The 23,626-nt window shown below is 47.9% G+C and overlaps 1 protein-coding gene across 1 annotated transcript in view; it reads right to left on the bottom strand.

Annotated features, from left to right (window-relative positions):
• The window catches only part of rasgrp4 (RAS guanyl releasing protein 4), a 165,648-nt gene that overhangs the window by 66,384 nt on the left and 75,638 nt on the right, over positions 1 to 23,626 (bottom strand). The window contains exons 2-3 of the mRNA XM_078533095.1: positions 22,873 to 23,054; positions 3,034 to 3,139 (exon numbers count right to left, since the gene is read on the bottom strand). Coding sequence (XP_078389221.1) covers positions 3,034 to 3,139; positions 22,873 to 23,054 — 288 coding nt within the window. The remainder of the gene's footprint in view (positions 1 to 3,033; positions 3,140 to 22,872; positions 23,055 to 23,626) is intronic.

Here is a 23,626-nt window from a genome sequence, read left to right on the forward strand (position 1 = left end):
TGTCTATCAGGGGTCACGTGATGTTCTTAGAGGCTCCGACCAATGAGCTCTAAGCACGAGTAATCCGGGGTGGGGTGGGTGGGGCTTCCTGACGAGGGTCCTGATCGAATATGCAGCATCTGAAAAGCTCTCTTTAATAAACTTTACCTGTTTATTGTTGAAACTTGTCCAGTCTGTCAAGTCATTACATAGCCCTGAAAACGGCCCTCTTTCGACAGCCGCTGGGCTGATTTGCCTCCCGTCCCTTCCTCCCCCCCCACCAACTTTCTGGCACTCTCTCCGCCACGATTTTCAAGAGGAGTTGGCCCCCGCTGGGAGCACCCAGCCTTCGAGGGTGTGCAGCACTGATCTCACACCCTAGACGGTGAAAAGCTAGGGGAAATCCTCAAGGCCGAGACTTCCCCATTTCGTGAACTTCTCCTTTGAAAGGCCTTGTTCAGAGAATTTAGTGACTCGCAGAATTACCTCGAGTTCTCAAGTCTGGTAGATAAGGGTTTCTGTTTCCTGCTGAGGTAGAACATCTCTGTATGGTCTGGCTATCTAGAATCTCGCTGCGTAGCTACTTTAACAACCAGTGGGACTTTTTCTTAGCTCTTTTCTGGAAGTGAACAGGTTCAATTTTTTCTGACTAGCTGATAAGGCAATGAAGACTTTTCTAACGCTTTTAACAGGCAGGTTGAATCACACGTCAAGGGAACACAGAAAAGGGAGGAGGTCATTCAGCCCCTCAAGCCTTCAATTCGTTCAAGGCTCATCGGCATTTTGACCTCATTTGCCCCATCTTGGTTTCCTAACCCTCAATGCTGTTACAGCTGCTGGAATTTTGTAGATGTTTACGTTCAAAGCTGTCCCCTTTAATCCGAGGTAAAATGGAGTACTTTGGCGAGGGGTGAGGTGGTGGTGGTGACCTCCCACGAAATCGGCCCGGAGACAAACCCACGTGAACCCCCTGCTACGGAGACGGAAACTCAAATCGAAACTTCTTTAAAGTAAAGAGCAAGTTTTAACACCTGGTCTCAAAGGAGGGGCAGCTCATCCTCCTACACATAGACTCATGGACTCTCAGGGCCAGGCTTTCGCTACTGAGGTGGGGATCTATTTCCCAGCTTGTCAGGCCCATCTCGGTTTAAAGGCCCCCAAAGCGTGCAATTTTTGCTCTGGGGAGGTGAGTGTGGGATACAATCAGGCATGACGAGCTCAGAAGCAGAGCGCAGGGTGGTCACAGGGCTGGGCGAATGCCAAGGCGGGCTGCTTAAGTCCACCTTGGTTCTCTGGGACTTTGTCCTAGCTGTAATTAAAGCAATTAGGCCCTATAGCCTTCACCCCTCACACCATCTTATCCCCCCACACACTCCCCATGTCATTCATGCCTTCCATGCCAAATCAATGCCAATTAATGCTCATCAGCCACTTCCCATGGCCCCTCATCCTCTCCATGTCAACTCAAGCCCCTTCTATGCCCGTTCACCCATTATGCACTAGGTACATAACCAATAAGCCATGTAAAAATAACAATGGCATGTGTGGAACTGCTGAGAAAAAAACATTCAGAATGTTCTTTAAAAAAACCTGATGTTCCTACAACCCTATGAAACCGTCAATCAGACAGACCATTAAAGTATCAATAACAGAGGCTTCAACCACTTCATACCTCCTAATCTTATCCAAATAAACATCAAGATATTGACAAGAGAGAGCACAGAAAGAACAACAGATTATAACCACCTAAAGATATCAATCAAGCAAAGTCAACAATCCACCTCACTTGTCAAAATAATGATAATATAATAATAAAAAATAATGATAATATAATAATAAAAAATAATGATAATATAATAATAAAAGCTCATGCTTTTACTGATCAAGTATGAATAATGAGGAGAATTGGAAATCCAGATGGCCCTATCGTCATTATGCACAGTTTGAGAGATTTGGAGAAGCAGACCCATAACAGGCAGAAGAAAAGGATTGTTTTTGAGTTAACCACTAAGTAGAATGCTGGTGAGGATGGATTCCTGATTCGAAGGACTGAGGCTTGTGGAGAGTAAAAGACCAAGGAGTCGCCAGAGGGAGCCTTGCTAATGGAAGTCTATTCAATTATGTTCAGAAGATTGAGTGAAGGGACTTTGTTTAAAAGGACACACTAGAAGATTCATCCGAATGGGTCAAAGAAAAGTGATCCTGTAAAAGCCGGGAGGAGTTTGGGACTTTACATACAGGACTACATTTCTGTGGAGAGTGGCGTGTAATGTATAGCCTCGATGTGGGGTTTTCAGTCCAGTTAGGAATTAAATAAGGATACCATTTCTGTAGTTTGGTGCATTAATTGCCCATTGATTAATGTTTAGTCGGCTCTGAAGAGTCATACGGACTCAAAATGTTAACTCTGTTTCTCTCCCCACAGGTGTTGCCAGACCTGCTGAGCTTTTCCAGAATTTCCTGTTTTCATTTCAGATTTCCAGGACCTGCAGCATTTTGCTTTTATTTTCACGTTTAGTCGAAGTTGATTTTAGTTAGTTTGTTACAGTAAAAGCCTTAAAACGTGAAATTGTGTCATGTGATTCTTTCCATCAGTCTCTGGAAATTCACATCTCTTCTTGAAAGTTATTGATCTCTACAGGGATTGGAACAACAGCCTTAGCTAATAATAAAAAAAACTACTGATCTCACCTTTAAAATTTTCAACTGACCCTCCCAGTCTCAACAGCTTTTTGAGTTCCAGATTTCCATTGCCATCCCCTCTAAATTGTCAAACTGTAGTTTAAAGGTTCTGCCCCCTTCTGGATTCCACCCCCCACCCCCCGCCCCGACCCCAGATTTCCCCCAATCCTATCAAATCCTTTAATCATCTCAAGCACCTCACTCAGTTCACCCCTTAACCTGCCCTTGAGGGAAAATTCCTCAACTCTTCAGCTTGTCATCCGCTGTTCGAACGGAAATCTTAACTGAATGAGATATTTTCACAGAATGGCACAGCGTCGCGAGCGCTCTATCACTGTCGGCGGCGGGGGGAACCTTCAACTGAAAGGATATTGTACCAGCAGCTTGTCAGCAAATTCTGCCGATGGGACGATCAGACTGTGCATCATGAGTGTGACGTTGACTGTTTCACAGCTGCAGCGTACGCTTCCGTCTGTATCTAGAGAGAAAGATGAAAGAATGGGTCAAATGGGACTGGCCTAAGTGGTCCACAGAGTCTACAGCACAGGAAACAGGCCATTCAGGCCCAACACCAGCCTCCTCCCCTTCTACTTTGTTTAATTTATTCGTCCATGGGATGTGGGCATCGCCGGCGAGGCTAAAATTTAATGCCCATCCCTAATTGCCCTTGTTGAGAGGTCAGTTAAGAGTCAACCACTTTGCTGTGGGTCTGGAGTCACATGTAGGCCAGGCCGGGTAAGGACGGCAGATTTCCCGCCCTAAAGGGACACTAGTGAACCAGATGGATTTTTAACAACAATCAAAGATAGTTCCATTGTCACTGTTACTGAAACTAGCTTTTCAATTCCAGATTCATTAATTGAATTTAAATTCCACCAGCTTCCGTGGTGGGATTTGAACCCATGTCCCCAGGTTACTAGTCCAGTGACATTACCACAACGTTACCACCTCCTCGCTCTTTTCTTACCACTCTCCTGGTGAAGCAGTTCCCCCTGAATTCCCTATGGGAATTATTGGTGTAAAATACTGCAGGCACTGGAACTAAAAACAGGAAATGCTGGAACTACTCAGCAGTTCATAACCTCCGCCCTCACCTCCTTTTTCAGACAGCAGCTATTGGTGATGATTCCACTTTTGCCATTTACACCCCCTCTACACCCATCTTTTGTTTCTTTACTTGTCCCGTAGCCATTTTCTTTTGCCTCACACCATCTCTCCTACCTTCCACCCCTTCACAGGCCTTCCCTTTCCTTCCAACCACCCTACTCCCCTGCCTCTGTACTTAAAATGTTTTACATCTCCAGCTTTTTCCAGTCCTGATGAAATGTCCTTGACCTGAAACACTGGGAAGAATTCTTAAGCAGCCGTGGGGGACGGACCTGTCAGCTCCCAACACCAGCTGGTGTACCAATTTGCCTGCGTGGTCCAGCCTTAGGACCTCCTTTGAAGAGCTGAGTTTGGGTGGGTGGGCCATGAGGGGGTGGTGGTGCGGGAGTAGGTGGCTACCTGCCCACAAGGGGTAGATAGCCCACTGAAGCCAATAAAGGATCCAATAAAGCCAATGTCCTGAGGCTGATTCAAATTTCCCTCTTCTTATTTCTCAAGTTTTTAAAAATACTCCATCTTGAGGTGCCTTCTCTTTCTCCTATCTACATCAGAAACTCCCACCTCTGATGGTGGGGCTGCTGTCAGTGCCTGAGGGCCTCCTATTTGCCCTCCAGCCTTAGTTGGACAGGGCTCCCACCTCCTTGAAAATCGTCTTCACCGGCAGATCTCAATGCCAGCACCTTTTCTCCTTTTGTTCTTTCGTGGGATGGGGGTGTTGCTGGTAAGGCCAGCATTTGCTGCCCCATCCCTAATTGCCCTTGAACTGAGAGGCTTGCTGGGCCATTTCAAAGGGGCAGTTAAGAGTCAGCCTCATTGCTGTGGGTCTGGAGTCACATGTAGGCCAGACCGGGTAAGGATGGCAGATTTCCTCCCTTAAAGGACATTAGCGAATCAGATGGGTTTTTATGATAATTGATGATAGTTGTCATGATCACCATTACTGAGACTAGCTTTATAATTCCAGATTTATTAACTGAATTTAAATTCCACCAGCTGCTGTGGTGGGGATTTGAATCCGTGTCCCCAGAGCATTAGGCTGGGCCTCTGGATTACTAGTCCAGTGACGTTGCCATGACTACGCTACTAACATCTCCCCACTGTGCGGAGTCCCGCTCTGCATTTTCTCCAGTGGGTAGGGGCGGAACCCGTAAATGGAAATTCAGCCTGTTAGCTCTGCTTTTCTCTTTCCACAGAGGTGTAAGTAATTCCAGCATTTTCTATTTTCATGTCTGGGGTAAATTTAGACTCCCTAGTTCTGGCCCACGCATCTCCCCCCGCCTCAAAGCTGTAACATCATCTCTACACCCACCCTATCAAACCCCTTCACAATGGTAAAGGCCTGTATTAGGGAGAAGCTTCAGATTCACACAGCAGCCTCTGTCCTAGAGGAGATACACAGCAAGGGTCGGATCGGAACAGGGTAAAGTGTGAAACAGGGGGGAGAAAAAAGTGACAGACAAACGGGGAAGAAAAGGGAGGGAGTGAAACAGCGAGCAAAGGAAAAACAAAGGTTGTGGAACAGTAGGAGGCCATTCTGCCCATTCTGGCTCTTTGAAAGAGCTATCCTATTGGTCCCAGCCTCCTTCTCTTTCCCTGTCACCCTGCAAGATTTTGGCCACACATAAATGCACACACATATGTGCACACATGTTAACATATGCACACACATGCAGACGGAGGTAATCTTAACTTTGATATCAAATTAGCTGCCAGTCCTTACAAAGCTCTTTCCTGAGAAACAAGGCAGGGTGTTCAATGTTCGGTGAATTCGATATGTTGCCCATTTTATCAGACAAAGTTCAATTTACCCCAGAAACTGAGGGAAATCGAGAGGGGTGAAATTCTGTTCACCCCTGTGCTCACTGACCTACGCTGGTCCCCACTCCAGCAACACCTCAACGTTAAAATTCTCTTCCTCACATTCAGATCCCTCATTGTCGTCACCCCCTCCCTATCTTTGTAACCTCCACTGACCCTACACTATATTCGGAGATCCCCAAGCTTTACTCCAGGTCTGGCCTCATGCCAATTCCCAATTTTAATTGCTCCACCATTGGCAGTCGTGTCTTCAGCTGCTTAGGCCATAAGGCCTGAAATTCCCTCTCTAAACCTCTCTCGGGAAAGACTCGGAGGGCTGGAGGAGGTTACACAGAGAGCCAAGGCAGGGCACATCAGGCATAGGGAGCTATTGAAATTAGGGAAGTTGGAAGTGGTACCCAGAAAAGGCAGAATCTTCTCCCTGATACAGGGGCAAGAACAGGTGTGTAATTTCACACCACCGATTGACATGCTTTTTAAAATTTATTCATTCATGGAGTGTGGACGTCGCTGACTAGGTCAGCATTTATTGCCCATCCCTAATTGCCCTTGAGAAGGTGGCGGCGATCTGCCTTCTTGAACCGCTGTGGTCTATGTGGTGTAGGTACACCCACAGTGCTGTTAGGGAGGGAGTTCCAGGATTTTGACCCAGCGACAGTGAAGAAACGGCCGATATATTTCCAAGTCAGGATGGTGAGTGACTTGGAGGGGAACCTCCAGGTGGTGGTGTTCCCATCTACCTGCTGCCCTCATCCTTCTAGATGGTAGTGGTCGTGGGTTTGGAAGGTGCTGTCGAAGGAGACTTGGTGAGTTTCTACAGTGCATCTTGTAGACGGTACACACACTGCTGCCACTGTGCGTCAGTGGTGGAGGGAGTGGAGGTTGAAGGTGGTGGATGGGGCGCCAATCAAGTATGGCTGCTTTGCCCTGGATGGTGTTGAGCTTCTCAAGTGTTGTTGGAGCTGCACTCATCCAGGCAAGTGATGCCAGCATCATCCCATTCCGAGCTATTTTCCCGGACATGGGATTGGGGGCGGAAGGGCTACCCACTCACAGGCAGCGGGTAGCCAAGAGAGGTCAGTTAAAGTCCAATTAAAGTCCAACAGACATTAGGACCCAAAACCCTGCCCAAAGGATCTGAGCTCAAGGCAAGTGAGTGAGGCAAGGATGACGGTAAATGAAAAGAGGACACGCAACAGACACCAGGCTGGGGACCTATGTTTCAGAGGATGTTCTGACATGAAAAAGACACAAGGGAAGGATCAAGGCTATTGGCCTTTAAAAAGGCCGTCCAGATTTTATTAATTGAATTTAAATTCCACCGGTTGCTGTGGTGGGATTTGAACCCACGTCCCCTGAGCATTAAGATAGAGGCAAAATACTGCAGATGCTGGAGATCTGAAACAAACACAGAAAATGCTGAAGAACTCAGCAGGTCTGACAGCGTCAGCGGCGAGAGAAGCAGAGTTGACGTTTCGCGTCTGCATGACTCTTCAGGAGGGTCATAGGACTCGAAAGGTCAACTCTGTTACTCTCGCCACAGACGCTGTCAGGCCTGCTGAGTTCTCCAGCATTTTGTCCCCAGGGCATTAGCCTGGGCCACTAGATTCCTAGTCTGGTGACATTACCACTATGCCACCATCTGCCCCTAACCTAGCCGCGTCGTGAAAATTGGACATCCCTGGAACCGTTCCAGTAAATCTCCTCTGAACCTGTGTCGCAATCACTCTGTGAATGGTCGCCAGTCGTGGCAGGCGACATAGCCATGAATCATTTCCCAGGGCCTGCCTGCAGATGGCTGAACAGCCCCTCTGGCTTCCTGGCGTTGTTGCGTTCGGAGGAATGTTGGCCAGGGCACCCGGAGAAACTCTCGGCTCTTCACCATAGTACCATAGTACTGGCTGGGCTGGCAGGGAGTAGTTTAACATCTCCTCAGTACTGCCCCATGTGTCAATTCAGATCATGTGACTGAGCCCACAACTTTCAGGCTCAGTGATTCGCTCTGTCGAAGCCAAAAATTCCAAAAAAAGCTCTTGTGTCAAAATGGACCTACTTAACAAAAAAAAAAGTGTGAAGTACAGTGGGAGAGCTGTCTGTACACTCTGTCAGTGCCAATTGCAGAATGGCCTTCCATTATATTTGAAATGTGCAGCATCAGTGTAGCTATGGTAGCTGTGGAGGTGGAACCATGCTTTGGGAGGACTAGCTCCACTTTGTAGGTAGGCTGGTCACCTGTTGCCCAGCTCTGCCACTCTCGTCTGGCACCAGGAGATGATGTCCTGGAGTGACCCAAGGTCTTAATTGGCTATCCCCCCGCCTCGCAGCATGAGCAAGGTTGGGGACCTGCCAACTGAGGAATCATGGGTATGAACTATGCCCTTTCATTGTGAGGCGCAGAGTATTTGTTTTGCTCTTGAAATATTCGGATTTGGCTTCACTCCAACTGAAGCTGACACGTAAACAGTGGCCTCAAGACCACTGCTGCTGTCCAGATAAGAGCGTCTGCACAAAGGTTGTAGAGCTGAGGTCTTAAAGCCTTATGAGTTTGGCTTTTATTGAATTGAGCCACAACTCAATGCTGTTATCACACCAGATTCCACTTTGACTAGAATCAAGTTGATGGAGATAAACTAGATGTTGCAGCTGAAAAACTGGAGATGGAACTCACTGATTATCTTGCTGACTAACTTTAGACTGACTATTGTGATGGTTATCACCGATTCTCGTCAGGCATGTGAGAAATCTCATCTCAATCTTTCTACCAAACCCCATTGGCTCCTCAACTACATCGCCCTTGGCAGTAGAACTGTGGACAGGCCTATAGGGGGCAAGACCTCACTTTGAGAAAATAAACTGCCAATTAAAATGCTCTCGTTCGCTTGTTCAAAGAACATTTTTTGGGCGATAGAGGGTCTGATCCCTTTTTTTCTCCTCCCCTACTTGTCCCGAATGAGATGTTAAGTTGAGGCCTGGCCTGTCTTCTCAGTTGGATGTTGGCCTGGCTTTTGGCCTAAAGGCTCATTCTGGGTGGGCCGCGGCGGCTTTTTTGTGGACAGGAAACCTTGGAAGAGTGAGTTTCTCAAATGTCGTGCAGATCTTGCCTGCAGAATTCCTTCAAATGCTTTTTCTATTGGATTCCTGACCACAGAGAGTATGACTGACGGGTTGGAGCGGGGGAGCCTAGAGAACAAGGCCACAACTGAGGTGAGCAGGTAGTTGTAGCGAGGGGCAGAGGTTGATGGGGGCATGGGGATCCCAATGGTAAGGTGGAGTGGGGGGGGAGGAGGGTCTGCTGATGGAGGTTAAAGGAGTCCAGTGGTGGGGAGGGGTGAGACAGATTGCGAGATGGGTGTTCACTGGGTAACTCCTGTTCTTCCTTACCATTGCTGTGAAGGCTCTAACCTCACCTCCCAAGGTCTGGGAAATCCGGCCAACATACATTAAAAACAGGATGATTGTTAAAATAAAGGCGTGCCACCTCATTATAAAACGCTGGTTAGGCCACAGCTGGAATTTTGCGTCCAGATGTGGTCACCACACAACGGGAAGGTCAGAATTGCACTGGTACAGAGGAGGTTTACAAGAATGTTGCCAGGGCTGGAAAATTGCAGCTGTGAGGAAAGATTGGATAGGCTGGGGTTGTTTTCCTTAGAACAGAGGAGGCTGAGGGGTGACTTGATTGAGGGGTACAAAATTATGAGGGGGGCCTAGATAGAGTAGACAGGGAAGACTTGTTTCCCCTAGCGGAGAGGTCAGTTAGCAGGGGGCACAGATTGAAGGTGATTGGTAGAAGGATTAGAGGGGACAGGAGGAAATACTTCTTCACCCAGAGGATGGTGGGTGGGTGTTTGGAATTCGCTGCCTGGTTTGATGGTGGAGGCAGAAACACTCAGCTCTTTTGAAAGGCACGTGGGTCAGCGCCTGAAGTTCTGTAACCTGCAAGGCTACGGACCAAGTGCTGGAATGTGGGAATAAAATGGGAAACTAGTTATTTTTAAAAATGTTTTAATTTTCAGCTGGTGTAGACACTATGGGCTGAATGGCCTCTTTCTGTGCCATTATATTTCTATGGCTCTATGTTCTATAATATTTAAATGACCAACCTGCCTCCCGTGAGTGGATTGACTGTCAGTCCCCCACCCCAGCTCCAGTAAAATCGGAATGAAGTGCGTTTGAGGTTACTCAAGTCCCTCTTTCAGATTTTTGGAATTTCAACCTCTGATCTGATCCCCAAACCACCCAATAATGGGGGCTACGATTCAGCCCCATTAACTTTGTCCTTGTCCCTGACCTGCCTAGTGTTGCCAGAATGTTCTGTTTATGCTTCATAAGTACTTCGTTGGCTGTAAAGCACCTTTGGTGTCCTGAGGGTGTGAAAGGTGCTCATAAACGCAAGTTCCTTCATGCTATGTACACATCCCAGTCAGCTATGTCACAAATCTTTTCCAAATTTACTGTGTCTGGAAAGTGGTGTCAGAGGATTACATAAGAACATAAGAAACAGGAGTAGGGGTAGACCACTCGGCCCATCGAGCCTGCTCTGCTATTCAACATGATCAAGGCTGATCTTGGACTTCAACTCCATTTTCCCACTCATATCCCATATTCCTTCATTCCCTGAAAGGCCAAAAATCTGCCTATTCCAGCCTTCAACGATGGAGCATCCACAACCCTCTGGGGGGGTAGACAATTCCTAAGGTTCACAACCCTCTGAGTGAAGAAATTTCTCCTAATCTCAGTCCTAAATGATCGGACCTTTATCCTGAGACTGTGCCCCCATGTTTTAGATTTCCCCGAACGGCGGGAACAATCTGTCAGCGTCCACCCTATTAAGCCCCTTCAGAATTCTGTAGATTCCAAACTCCAGGGAATATAAGCCCAATTTAGTCATCCTCTCATCAGAGGACAACCCCTCATCCCAGGGACCAATCTAGTGAATATTTACTCTACCACCTCCAATGCAAGCATACCCTTTCTTAAATGTGGAGACCAAAACTGCACATGTAATTTCAGATGTGGTCTCACCCAAACCCTGCACAACTGTAGCATGACTTAATTATTCTTGCATTCCAATCGCCTTGCAATAAAGGCCAACACACCATTTGCCTTCCTGCTTGCTGTACCTCCATGCTAACTTTCTGTGTTCCCCTGTACAAGCACACCCAAGTCTCTTTCAGCATCAGCACTTACAAGTTTCTCTCATTTATAAAAAAAAATCTGCTTTTTTGTACTATTCTTGTGACCAATTCTTCCAGGATGAGTTAAACTTGATGGAGGAGGGGGGGGGATCTGATTGAAACTTACAGAATACTGAAAGGCCTGGATAGAGTGGACGTGGGGAAGATGTTTCCATTAGTAGGAGAGATTAGGACCCGAGGGCACAGCCTCAGAGTAAAGGGAAGACCTTTTAGAACAGAGATGAGGAGAAACTTCTTTAGCCAGAGAGTGGTGAATCTATGGAATTCATTGCCACAGAAGGCTGTGGAGGCCAGGTCATTGAGTGTATTTAAGACCGAGATAGATAGGTTCTTGATTGGTAAGGGGATCAAAGGTTATGGGGAGAAGGCGGGAGAATGGGGTTGAGAAATTTATCAGCCATGATTGAATGGCGGAGCAGACTCGATGGGCCGAATGGCCTAATTTCTGCTCCTATGTCTTATGGTCTTATGGGATGAAACCAGGAGCCGCCATGAATAGATGAAGGGGGATAGCTAGGTTTGAAGCTGCTTCAAAGACCTGATGCTGATCTCAGGTTGGCAACGGGGACAATGACAGGAGACACTCGGTGGCCAGTTGTACAATGCGGCCATCCTTTAGAGGGGAGGGGGTAGGATCAAGTTATAGTCAGCCTCAACTTTCCAGTTGGTGTTACACTAAAGTCAGCAGTAAACAGCAGGTCACTCGTGTTCGATTGGAAAATCTGTTGTTGAGCCTCGAACCTCGATGTAGGTAGCAGAGGGCTGGTGTTTCCAGTGGAACTGTAGCTCAACAAGGAACCAGCACGTTTAAAATTATGTTCAGAATTGTGACAGCTTTTGTTAAGGAAAAGCTTTTTCCACTGGCAGGATGGTCAGTTATGTATTAAATGTCATTGGCAAAAGCACCAGAGATGAGGAGAATTAGTTTTTACTCTTGCTGTGTAAACATTATAGAATCATAGAATAGTTACAGCACAGAAGGAGGCCATTTGGCCCATTGCGCCTGTTCCTGCTTTCGACAAGAGCAACTCACCTAATCGTGCCGAGACCGGGGTTTAAACAAGGGCCCTTTAGATATTCAACCTAATACTCCCCCGATGAAACACTGTCCGAAAGGACAAGGGAAGTAGATTCAAGATTGACTTTCAAAGGGGAAATGGTTAAATACTTAATATGGAGAAATTTGCTGGCCCATGGGGGAATAAATGGAGGGGGAGTGGAACTAATTGGTAATAGCTGGTACAGGCCTGATGGGCCTCCTTTTGTGCCTAAGGGTCTATGATTCTATGAATAAAGGGGGGGTGAGGTGGATTCTCTCCGTTGACTTCTACGGAAATAACAGAATCCGAGCTGGGATAGGTTTGGCCCGTGTAGCTCCCCGAGTTTCTCGGAATGTGTAGATCTGTCAGGAAACGCACATTCCAAAGTCGTCTGTTAGCTGTAAGTGCTGAAGAGATTCCTGGAAGTACAGAGCAACCTAGGCTGAATTAACCTTGGTTGATCTGCTTTTGCTACAAACACACCAATGCTTTGTTTGAGTTATCGGGACTCATGTCAAAGAGGCACCTCGCAATCGAAAGCTACTGTGTAAACCATCTGAGCACTGAACGGGAGCGGCGTTCAAAGGTGGGGTGGCATACTGCACATAAAATGTCTTTGGGGGTCTTCCCTAGTGGTCAAGGCAGTGAGTAGGTCACTGTCTCAAACGTATCTTTATACCTCTTGGCAGGACAAGGTCACCAACTCAGAGGTCCTAGGGTGTGCTAATGCCATCAGTATACACTCATTACTAAGCCAATGAGGTCAACGATGGTACAGCCACATTCATTGGATGGATAACGTCCATATATCCAAAGACCTTCTTGCACAGTGAACTGGCATTGTGTCACAGCCTGCAGGGTATCCATACCTCTGCTGCAAGGATATGGAGATGGCAAACATTGACAGAGAAAACTGAGAAGCAGTTGCCAACGGCCATGACCTCTGCAGGCTGACTGTTTGGGACGACGTTGGAGGGGGCGAGGTGAAAAGCGAAAAGCTCAGCTGGCCGAGGCAAGGGCCCAGAGGAAACAGAGGCCAGCGACTCATGCACCTTCTCAGCCCACTACCTACCTCGGCAGTAAATGAGGCAGAGACTGTCATGCCAGAGCAGGGTTCCTGAGCCACACCGGGCAAGGTTTAACACAGAGTTGGCCGCCACGGCTCAAATCACCATCTCACAGGACAGAAGGCCACCAACAGGTCAACCATGACAACCAGGAGCTTGCAGGTTCAATGCCTGCTCTGTGCTCAGTCTAGCGGTTGCCACCTCCATTTGACCTCTCGCTTTTGGTTTAAGGAGGGGGTTGAAGGTTCCTGCCCTTGATCGACTCTCCCTGAGAAAAGTGTGCCTCTCAGTTGAGAAGAGAATCAATCTTGAGGCTCAATGGAACCTAAGTCCCAGTTTAGACCAGTTGAGCCCCATTGCGCTACTCCAGTGACTATGGAATGGTCACTGTTGAGGTTCTGATGTGAAGGATGGCCACCTGGGCAAAACTATAAGGAATAAGAGAGTGGGGGAGGGCAGAGGAAATGAACAGAGAGGGAAAAGAGACAAATTTTGGCAACTGGTTGATGCTGTTCCTGAAATATGTCCCACCTCCCAGCATGACTTTACTTAGTTAAGGTTTTACTCAATATTTTAACACAAGGTGTGATTTTCAGAGCCCCGACCACCTCCCCATTTATTTATTTTCTGTTAGTTTCCTCCTGATTATGATGATGGTGTCACCCGGCTCCACGGATATGTCAGTCCTGGCTGCCAGGTATTTTAATAGTGGGCAATGTGTGAGAATGGTGTGGATTCACTCATCTTCTGACTTTCCAACACTTGGGGGAAGCTTCAATTCTACCTTCCACCATCTTGGAAGCTGCCCCTGAACCCCTTTTGGGAAATCCTAGCCCCTAACCCGAACCCCAACTCAACCCCATCTGACCCCCAGCCTGACCCCCAAACTGACCACTATCCAACCCCGACCTGATCCTCAACCTGACACCCAACCAACCTGACCCTCGACTTGACCTGCAACTCAATCCCCCAAACTGACCTTCAGCCCGACCCCTGACCTGACCCCCAACTCAACCAATGACCTAACCCCCCCTCCCAGTTCGACTCCCAAGCTGATCCCTGACTTCCAATGTGACCCCCCAACCTGATTTCAACCCAATCCCAACCCAACCCCTGACCTGATCCTTAATTCGACCCCAACCTGACCTCAATCCAATCCCAGCCAGACCACCAAGCCAATCCTAAGTCTACGCCCAATGACCCAGACCCAGCCCCAATGTGACTCCCAATCTGGTTGGGGTCAGTCTGGCAGCTGTTCAGCCGTGGAGCTGCACAATTATTTAAATGAGGCCCTGCCCTGAGGATCAGCCTCGTGCCGAGATTCTCACGCACCACTAGGCTCCCCTGTACCCTTCCCACCTCCCCTTGACCCCAAACTGACACCCAGTCCCCTCCCCCAACCAGGACATGGTGCCTTGAGCTATTTCCCAAGAGGAAGCTGTTCCCAGTCCCTCCCCTTCCGGCTTCTTCTTCTATCCGGCAGTGACCAGCGGAGCTCACGAGGATGCCCAATTCCGAGCTTGCGTAATAGAAATCTGGGGGAGTCAGTTGCCATGAGCCTCTGGTGGCCCTTCTGCAGCTCTTGGTGTCAGAGACATGCAAATCTGCACAAAGCAGATGAGGCAATATGGGCGTAAAAGTGAAACCAGATCAGAGCAATTCCCCTCCCGCAGATCTCAGCCCCGGCACATTGTGACCATCTCTCTCATTTGTGTGTGTGCAGCCTTTGGCCAAGTCAATAACTGTGTCATTTGTCCTTCAAAAAAAAAGGAGGAATTGCATTTGCATGGCACCTATCATGACCTCAGAGCAACCGGGTGCTTTACAGCCAATAAGGCATTAAGTGTGGGCACTGTTGGGCAGTGGGACACGTGCCAGCCAATTTGCGCACAGCAAGCAATCGGCAAGGTGACAACGACCAGCTAGTCCGTCCTAGTTTAAAAGCAAAATACCCCGTGGGTGCGGGAAATCTTTAATAAAAACAGAAAATGCTGGAAAAACTCGGCAGGTCTGACGGCGTCTGTGGGAGCGGGAAACAGAGCTAACGTTTCGTGTCCGTGTGACCCTTCTTCAGCTTGAAACGTCAACTCTGTTTCTCGCTCCACAGATGCCGTCAGACCTGCCAAGGTTTTCCAGCATTTTCTGTTTTTAGTCCGTCCTAGTGATGGTTAAGAGATAAATATTGCCAAGGACACCCGCTCTTCTTCAAAGTGGTGCCATGGGACATTTTACGCCAACTTGAGGGGGCAGATAAGGCCTCGCTTTAATGTCCGTGTGTGAGGCGCGGCACTTCTGGGAGTGCGGCACTCCCACAGTAGTGCACTGGGAGTGTCATGTGGGGTTTGTGTCCAAATCTCTGGAGCTGGGTTCGAACCCACAACCTTCTGACTCAGGAGGTGAGAGTGCTACCCGCCGAATGCTGGGAAGACGGGAGTAGGTCAGTTAAGACGGCAGTCGCCTTTGATCGCTGGGCGCTCTCGTGATCAATGGCTTGAAGTTCATCAACGTAGGTGTTGTTCTGCATTTCCATGCAGCCTCTGTGGGGTAGTTGCTGCTCTGTCTCGCTGGATGCCAGCGTACCGTGGTCCGTAATTAAATTCATTGTGCAATTCTTTTACACTTTCCCAAGCCTGGTTAGCCGGGTGAATGAGCTGGTGTAGGGGATTCACACGGATACTCCACAGCAATAACACAGCTGCTGTTTGAATGGGCCTTGGCTCCAAGTACCAAAGCAAGGTCAACACTTGTCATCACTATTCTTTTTATGCAGTATTACTCCTGACAGTCTAGGCCAGCTTCTCTGTGCTTTGATGGGACGCAGGGACCTCAACCACAGCAACCTGCTCGTGTAGAACGTAAGGCAGAGACGCCTAAAATCACGGTCATCTATGCTGAGGGGCAACGGACAGAGAATTCTGACGGATTATAAGGCTATGGGAGTTAGGGAAGGTGGGAGGGGGTGAAGCCAAAATGGGATTTAAACACCAGGATGAGAATTTTAAATGCAAGGTCATAGCTGGCTGGCATCCAACAAGAACAGGAGTGATGGGTGAGCAGGACCTGGCGCAGGAGAGGATACAGGCAACAGAGGTTTGGGTGTGCTGAAGCCTGCAGAGGGCAGGGGGTGGGACACTGGCTGGGAGAGCACCGGAAGAGTCCATTCCGGATGGGGACAAAGGCACAGCTGAGGGTTTCAGCAACCGAGGAGCTGAGGCAGGGGAGGAGGCGGGCGCCATCACCTGATGGCCTCGGTGACGGGAGAACGTGTTGGAAGATCTGCTCATGGTGGCATTGGTAAACTTCAAATCTCGACCACACCACGAGGAGACTGCCGAGCTTCGCTGACACATCACCTTACTAGGGAAAAAACTGTAAAAACTGGGAAATAAGAATACTGGTCCGAACTTCTCAAGAGGGAAGGGAATTATGGACCGTAACGTGGGGGAAATGTGAACTTGTCCACTTTGGCAGGAAGAATAGATAAGCAGTATATTATTTTTAAATGGAGAGCGATTGCAGAACTCTGTGGTACAGAGGGATCTGGGTGTCCTGGTACATGAATCACAAGTGGTTAGTACGCAGGCGCTGTGAGTGATTAGAAAGGCAAATGGTTGGTTGTTGCGAGGGGAATGGAATATAAAAGTAGGGAAGTTTTGTTGGTTGTATAGGGCGTTGGTGAGACCACATCGAGAGTACTGTGCACAGTTTTGGGTCCTCTTATTTAAGAAAGGACACAATTGCCATTAGAAGCTGTTCAGAGAAGGTTCACTCGACTGATTCCTGGAATTGGGGGGTTATTTTACCAGGAAAGGTTGGACAGGCTGGGCCTGTATCTACTGGAGTTTAGAAGAATGAGAGGTGATATCACTGAAACACATATGATTTTGAGGGGACTTGACAGGTTGGATGCTGGAGAGGAGGTTTCCCCTTGTGGGAGAGACCAGAACTAGGGGACACCGTTTAAAAATAAGGGGCAGAATTTTATGGCCCCATTGCAGTGGGGGCGGGGCTGTAAAATGCGGTGAGCCGTTCAAAAGCCCATTGACTTCGGCGGGACAGGCTGTCAAATTCTGCCCAGTTAAAGACAGAGATGAGGAGAATTTTTTTCTCTCAGAGAGTCTGTGGAGTTCTTTTCCCCAGAGACTGGTGGAGGCTGGGTCATTGAGTATTCTTAAGGCAGAGGGAGATAGGTTCTCGACTAACAAAGGAGTGAAGGGTTGGTTCCTCAGCAAAGCACGGGGACCTTTAAATAAAAAAGCTGACTGGGCTAAACATCAGGCGATCGTTCTCTGGGAATCTCAGTGAAGTACTTTCCGTTTCATTTTTGCAATCTTTCCTTGTCTTCATCTTTGCTCCGTGCATTTGAAAGTTTATCTCCCTCTGCATCTCTATTTCAGCCTCATGTGGCTCAGTGCCCAGCACTCTTGTCTCTGAATCAGGAGGCCGTGGGTTCATGTCCCATTTCAGGGTCTGAGCCCAAAAATCAAGGCTCCAGTGCAACGCTGAGACAGTGCTACACTGTCAGGTATACCGTGTTTAGAATGAGATGCGAGGCCTCCACTGTACTGTCAAGAGCATGTAAAAGATCAAATGCCACTATTTGGAACAAGGGCAGGGGAGTTTCTCCCCAGTGTCCTGGCCAATAGTTATCCCTCAATCAACATCCCAAAAACAAAATAATTGGTCATTCTCACATTGCTGTTTGTGGGAGCTTGCTGTGCGCAAATTGTCTGCCAGTGTTTCCTACATTACAGCAGTGACTACACTTCGAAAAGTACTTCACCAACTGTAATGTGCTTTGAGATGTCTGGTGGTCACGAAAGGAGCTACATAAAACCAAACTCCTTCGACAGAACCTTCCAAACCCATGACCTCTACCATCTGGAAGGACAAGGGCAGCAGATAGGTGGGAACACCACCACCTGGAAGTTCCCCTCCAAGTCACTCACCATCCTGACTTGGAAATATATCGCCGTTCCTTCACTGTCACTGGGTCAAAATCCTGGAACTCCCTCCCTAACAGCACTGTGGGTGTACCTACACCACATGGACTGCAGCGGTTCATGAAGGCAGCTCACCACCACCTTCTCAAGGGCAATTAGGGATGGGCAATAAATGTTGGCCCAGCTGACATCCCATAAATGATTTAATAAAAAGTATTTTTTCCCTTCTGTCCACATGTCTTTCCCTATCTCTCCAGCTGTACATGTGCCTAATTTGCCTAGTCAGTGCAAGATCCTCTCAGTCCCAGTCACTTTCTGTGTTGGGCAGCCAGTGTGTGTCTGCACATCTCTTCCTGTCGCCCTGTGCTTCGCAGTGTCATAGTGTATACCTCTATATTTTGTGTGTGTGTGTTCGTCTCTCTTTATCCCTCCTCTCTGACACGTCTACATCTCTCCGTATTTGTGTTATCTTTTCTGTCTCAGGCCCTATATCTCCCCCTCATTTAGTATGTCTTAAATGATTTTTTAAAATTATCCTTTCATGGGATGTGGGTATAGTTGGTAAAGCCAACATTTGTGGCCCATCCTTAATTGCCCTTGAACTGAGTGGCTTGCTTGGCCATTTCAGGAGGCAGTTAAGAGTCACATGTAGGCCAGACCAAGTAAGGATGGCAGATTTCCTTCCCTAGAGGACATTAGTGAACCAGATGGTCAATAACCATTGATCACCATTACTGAGACTAGCTTTCAATTCCAGATTTTATTAATTGAATTTAAATTCCACCAGTTGCCATGGTGGGATTTGAACCCATGTCCCCAGAGCATTAGCCTGGGCCTCTGGATTACTGGCCTAGTGACATTACCACTACGCAACAACTCCCCAGATGAATTAGAACCTCCAACACTGCAATTTCTCTGTTGTCACCTATGCCAAAACCTTTTTAAATAAAATATAATGTTTAATTCAATTTTTTCAATTCACAAGCAATATTTAAGTGTTTTAAGAGCCAGTAACGAAATGGCAGATGGGACACCTCCCAGTACAGTTCCAGTGCTGTAAAGTGGAAGGAAGGTAGTAGATATAGCTAGGGAACTTTGGTCAAATATTGATTTCACGATTCATGTTTATGCTAGCTGATCCTCAGTGGCATTGCTCGTGATCCAAGCACAAAGCAGCCTGTGGTCAGTTAGGTTTTAACTGCCGCATGGTGAGGGAAGGCTGGTGTCCCTTTTTAAGAAGGTGCCTAGATAAGGCCATGAGGACTACAACTCAGTTGTTATCCTGACACTTCAGCCGTCTACTTTTGCTTCGCCCCACCCTGCCACAAAACGTAGTCAGTTTGCTGCGTCTCTACATACTTTCAACTGGGCTCTCAGCTCATTTTCACCTTGGGGAATGAGACTGACCGAATGTCCCAGTCAGAGGCCTGAGCATCTACACAAACTAGAATTCATCAGACCAATGGACCCCCTACAACACAGCCCCTGTCCTCCAGCCTTTTCTTTTCAGGTTTTCACTCTTTTCTGGCCTCTTGCACATCCCCAATCTTAATCGCTTCATCACTGGTAGCCACACCTTCAGACGCCTGGGCCCCAAGCTCTCTCCCTACACTTCTCCGCCTCTCTCCCTCACTTTCCTCCTGTAAGACACCCCTTAAAACCTACCTCCTTGACTAAGCTTTTGGTCACCTGACCTAATAGCTCCTATGTGACTCGGCATCATACTTTGTTGCTAATGCTCCCGTGAAGCGCCTTGGGGCATTGCATAACATTGAAGGCACTATATAAATATAAGTTGTTGTTGGTTTCCCACCAAGTCTCCCTCTTCCCCGGATGGTGATGACTCCGTCATGGGACACTGTGCCAAAGGCACTCTCCAATATTCCATCCAAGTGTCCAGTCCTTACACGTGAGCTGAGGCAGAATAGGCTATTTGGCTTTGGGAAGCATCACAGCTGAATTTCATCCTGTCGTTATGTGACGACTCAGGTACTGCTGGTTGACTTTGATGAGAAGCAAGTGTCCCATCTGATTACTGTTCCCCCCCTCAACCCCCAATCCAAGACGTTCAGGCCAATTTCAGCACCCTTCCCCTTCTCAATAACATCAGCTAATTCACCACAATCTTGGGACCTTCTCAATTGCCTTAGCACCAACAATCGGCATTCATATAGCACCTACAACATAGTAAAGCATCCCAAGGCAGGCCACACGAGCGATTACCAAACATTTCACCGCAGAGCCACAGGAGAAGATATTGTACAGGTGACAAACATCAAAGAGGTAGGTTTCGAGCAACCTCTTAAAGGAAGAGGTAAAGACAGAGGTAGAGATCAGGGGAGATTCCGGAGGGGGTGGGGGGGGCATTCCTGATTTTAGAGCCAAGGCAGTTAATGACACAGCTACCAATTGTGGGGCAATTAAAATCAGAGAGGCATAGAAATTGCTACGGGAATGGGATATAAAAGTAGGGATGTTTTACTGCACTGTACAGGGCATTGGTGAGACCACATCTGGAACACTGTGTGCAGTTTTGGTCTCCTTATTTGAAAAAAAAAGATATAATCGTGCTAGAATCAGTGCAAAGAAGGTTCACTCGACTCATTCCTGGGACGCAGATTTTATCCTATGAAGAAAGGTTGAGCAGGTTGGGCCTTACCCATTGGAGTTTAGAATAATGAGAGGTGATCTCATTGAAACATATAAGATCCTGAGGGGACTTGACAGGGTGGGTACCAACCGGGAGGATATTTCCGCTCGTGGGAGAGACCAGAACCCAGTGGACAAAGTTTAAGAATAAGAGATCGCCCTTTTAAGACTGAGATGAGGAGAATTTTTTTTCTCTCAGAGGGCCGTTGGTGAAAATCTACTCCCCAGAAAGCGGCGGAGGCCAAGTTTTATTCAGGGCCGAGTTAGACAGAATCTTGACAGACAAGGGGACCAAAGGGTTATGGGGGTGGGGGGGCGGCAGCAAAGTGGAGCTGAGATCAGCCATGATCTTATTGAATGAGACATCAGGCTCAAAGGGCCGGATGGTCTACCCTGTCCCTACTGTTGCAAGGTTCAGTGTCTCACTAAGAGGTCTGGAGGCTTGTGTGGTTGGAACATTAAGTGTTTATTGTTAACACAAAACTATGTACATCTCCAAGGTACAGCCCTTACTAGGTGATGCCCTCATGATGGTGGCCTCTGCTAGACTACTACTGCACTCAGTCCACTATCATGCGACTCCCTACCCTATAATGTGGGCAGTGCTGTTGGCCTAGTCTCACATTAACCCTTGCTATGCCAAATACCCCTTCCGCGACACCTATGTTCCCAGAAAACCCAAACTGGAGGGGTGCAGAGTTAATCTGCGGGTTTAGGGCTGGCGGAGGCTACAGAGGTGAGGACAAAGCTGCTGGGAACCTGGAGATCTCTTCACTTGGCGCCAGACTTAAAACAGTCGCCAGGAAAGGGGAAGCTCAGCCACAGAGTCCGCTCGGTTTTTGTGGGCAGCTTTCTTTCAGACGAGCAGTGAATGGTATTGTTTCACCACTGACCGCAGAGTCTAGCCCATTGTTTAGAGGGCCGACTATTGAGTGCGTGATGCTACCTCTGGATGATTACAGGAGAGCAAGAAGTTCGGGCGCCCTTGGTAACATTCCTCATCAACAATAATGCATAAAACTAGTCCGTCTGTGGAACCTTGCTGTGCATTAAAAGTTTGCCAATGCAATAGCAGCCTCTCCACTGCCCAGTAAAAGACTTGACTGAATCTGACCCTGTCCTAACGTCTTTGAAATGTAATAAACGGGAAAGTTAGCGCAAGTTTCTCTTTCTAATAGGATGCCATTTGGAAATTGGGCTCCTAAAAGGAAGACTTTTATTTGGAAGCTCTCACACGGATCCTCACCAAAACATTCTTGTTACGTGACAGCCAACCAGCATAAAGGAACAGTCACAGGGTATAAGCAAGGTTTTGAAAACGCTGGGAAGAGGCACAATCTCACGTCAAACCAGCTTGGATTTCGGTAGTTTGGCCAACTTTAGCAGGCATCCCGACGACACTTTGGCAGAAAGCAATAAACGGCCACTCGCACCTCTCCAATATCCGGGCTCTTTCACCTCTACAGGGTCCAGCTCCATTAGCAATAGGGAGCATAACAAGCAAAGCAGGAGGACACTCAGACTGAAGCCCTTTCACGTATTATACATCCTCACGGTCTCAACACCCACATTTCAAAAATGTTAATTTGCTAATTGCTCCCAAGAGTCGGTCAGTTTAAAAACCACCCACTGCTGTTCACAATCCGTTAGAATCTAGTCAAACATCAGAGCTTTGAAATCTTTTGTAACTGCAAATATAGGTCAGATACAATTGCTCCTTGTTCACTCCACTCTCCATATAGCAACAGGTTTTGTTTGCATAGTTTCAGCCCTAGATTTGTGTGATGCACCATAACATTTCACAATCTGCACCATTCCGTGCACGTGCACATACACACATACACACAAAGACATGCACACTCATACACGCACACACTCCTACAAGTGTGTGCACTCATGCACACACTCGCGTGTGCACACACGCGCACACACTCTCGCACACGCACACTCTCACGGGCACACACACTCTCATGCGCGCACACACACACACACACATGTACACACACTCTCGCGCACACACACACATTCTCACACGCACACACACATTCTCACGTGTGCACACACACACTCTCACGCGCACACACACACTCACGTGCACACACTCTCACGCGCACACGCACACACACTCTCACAAGCACACACACACACACTCTCACACGCACACACACACATACACTCTCACGTGCACACGCATACACACACTCTCGCGCACACACACACTCTTGTGCGCACACACACACACACACACACACACGCGCACACACACGCGCACACACACGCGCACACACACACACTCTCACACGCACACACACACACTCACACGTACACACACACACCTCCAGTAGGTTCATCTATCTACAATCAGTCTCTGGAAAAAGGGGGCACTTACCAAAGGATTGGATGCATTTCAGGAGGAGTTCATCTAGGTTGAGACCCTTGGTGAGCTGGGGCATGGACATGATGGCTTTGGCCTTGCTGATCTCAGCCGGACTGGGGCAGGTCATTCTGCGCCGGCACTGTCGCTGGATGACCTTGCTGCCCAGCGAGTTCTGATACTCATGCCGAGATTTCCTGCAACACAGAAAAGGGGATAAACAGCCGGGATGAATATGAGAATGTGAGAGAGAGAGAGAGAGAGGGGGAGAGAGAGGGAGATTTCAGCCGTGTCTCATATGAGAGGCTGTGCTAAGTGCGTCAGACAGTGAGGAGATAAAAATGCAGTCAACTCCCTTCATTATGAGATACCCTTTCACTGACAGATATACCAGCCTTGTATCCAAATAGTTCAGCCACTTTTGTAGGTTCAGGTTACAGACCCTGAACAATTATCATGTTTCCATAAAGAGAAACACACATCTCCCTGTGCTTTTTGTAAAGCAAAATAAAAGAACTTACATTTAAAAAGCGCCTTTCACAACCTCAGGATGTATTAAAGCGCTTTAATGCCAATTAAATGCTCCTTTGAAGCATTGTAACCTAGGAAACGTGGCAACCAAACTTTGCACTCAGCAAGATCCCACAAACAGCAACGTGACCCACGACCCGACAATTCGCTATTTTTAATGGCTAAGAAATAAATATGGGCCAGAACTCGCCCGCTCTTCTCCGAATGGTGCCGTGGGACCTTTCACATCGACGTGAGA

The sequence above is a fragment of the Cetorhinus maximus genome, chromosome 32 (assembly GCF_964194155.1).
Source record: "Cetorhinus maximus chromosome 32, sCetMax3.hap1.1, whole genome shotgun sequence".
Taxonomy (NCBI): domain Eukaryota; kingdom Metazoa; phylum Chordata; class Chondrichthyes; order Lamniformes; family Cetorhinidae; genus Cetorhinus; species Cetorhinus maximus.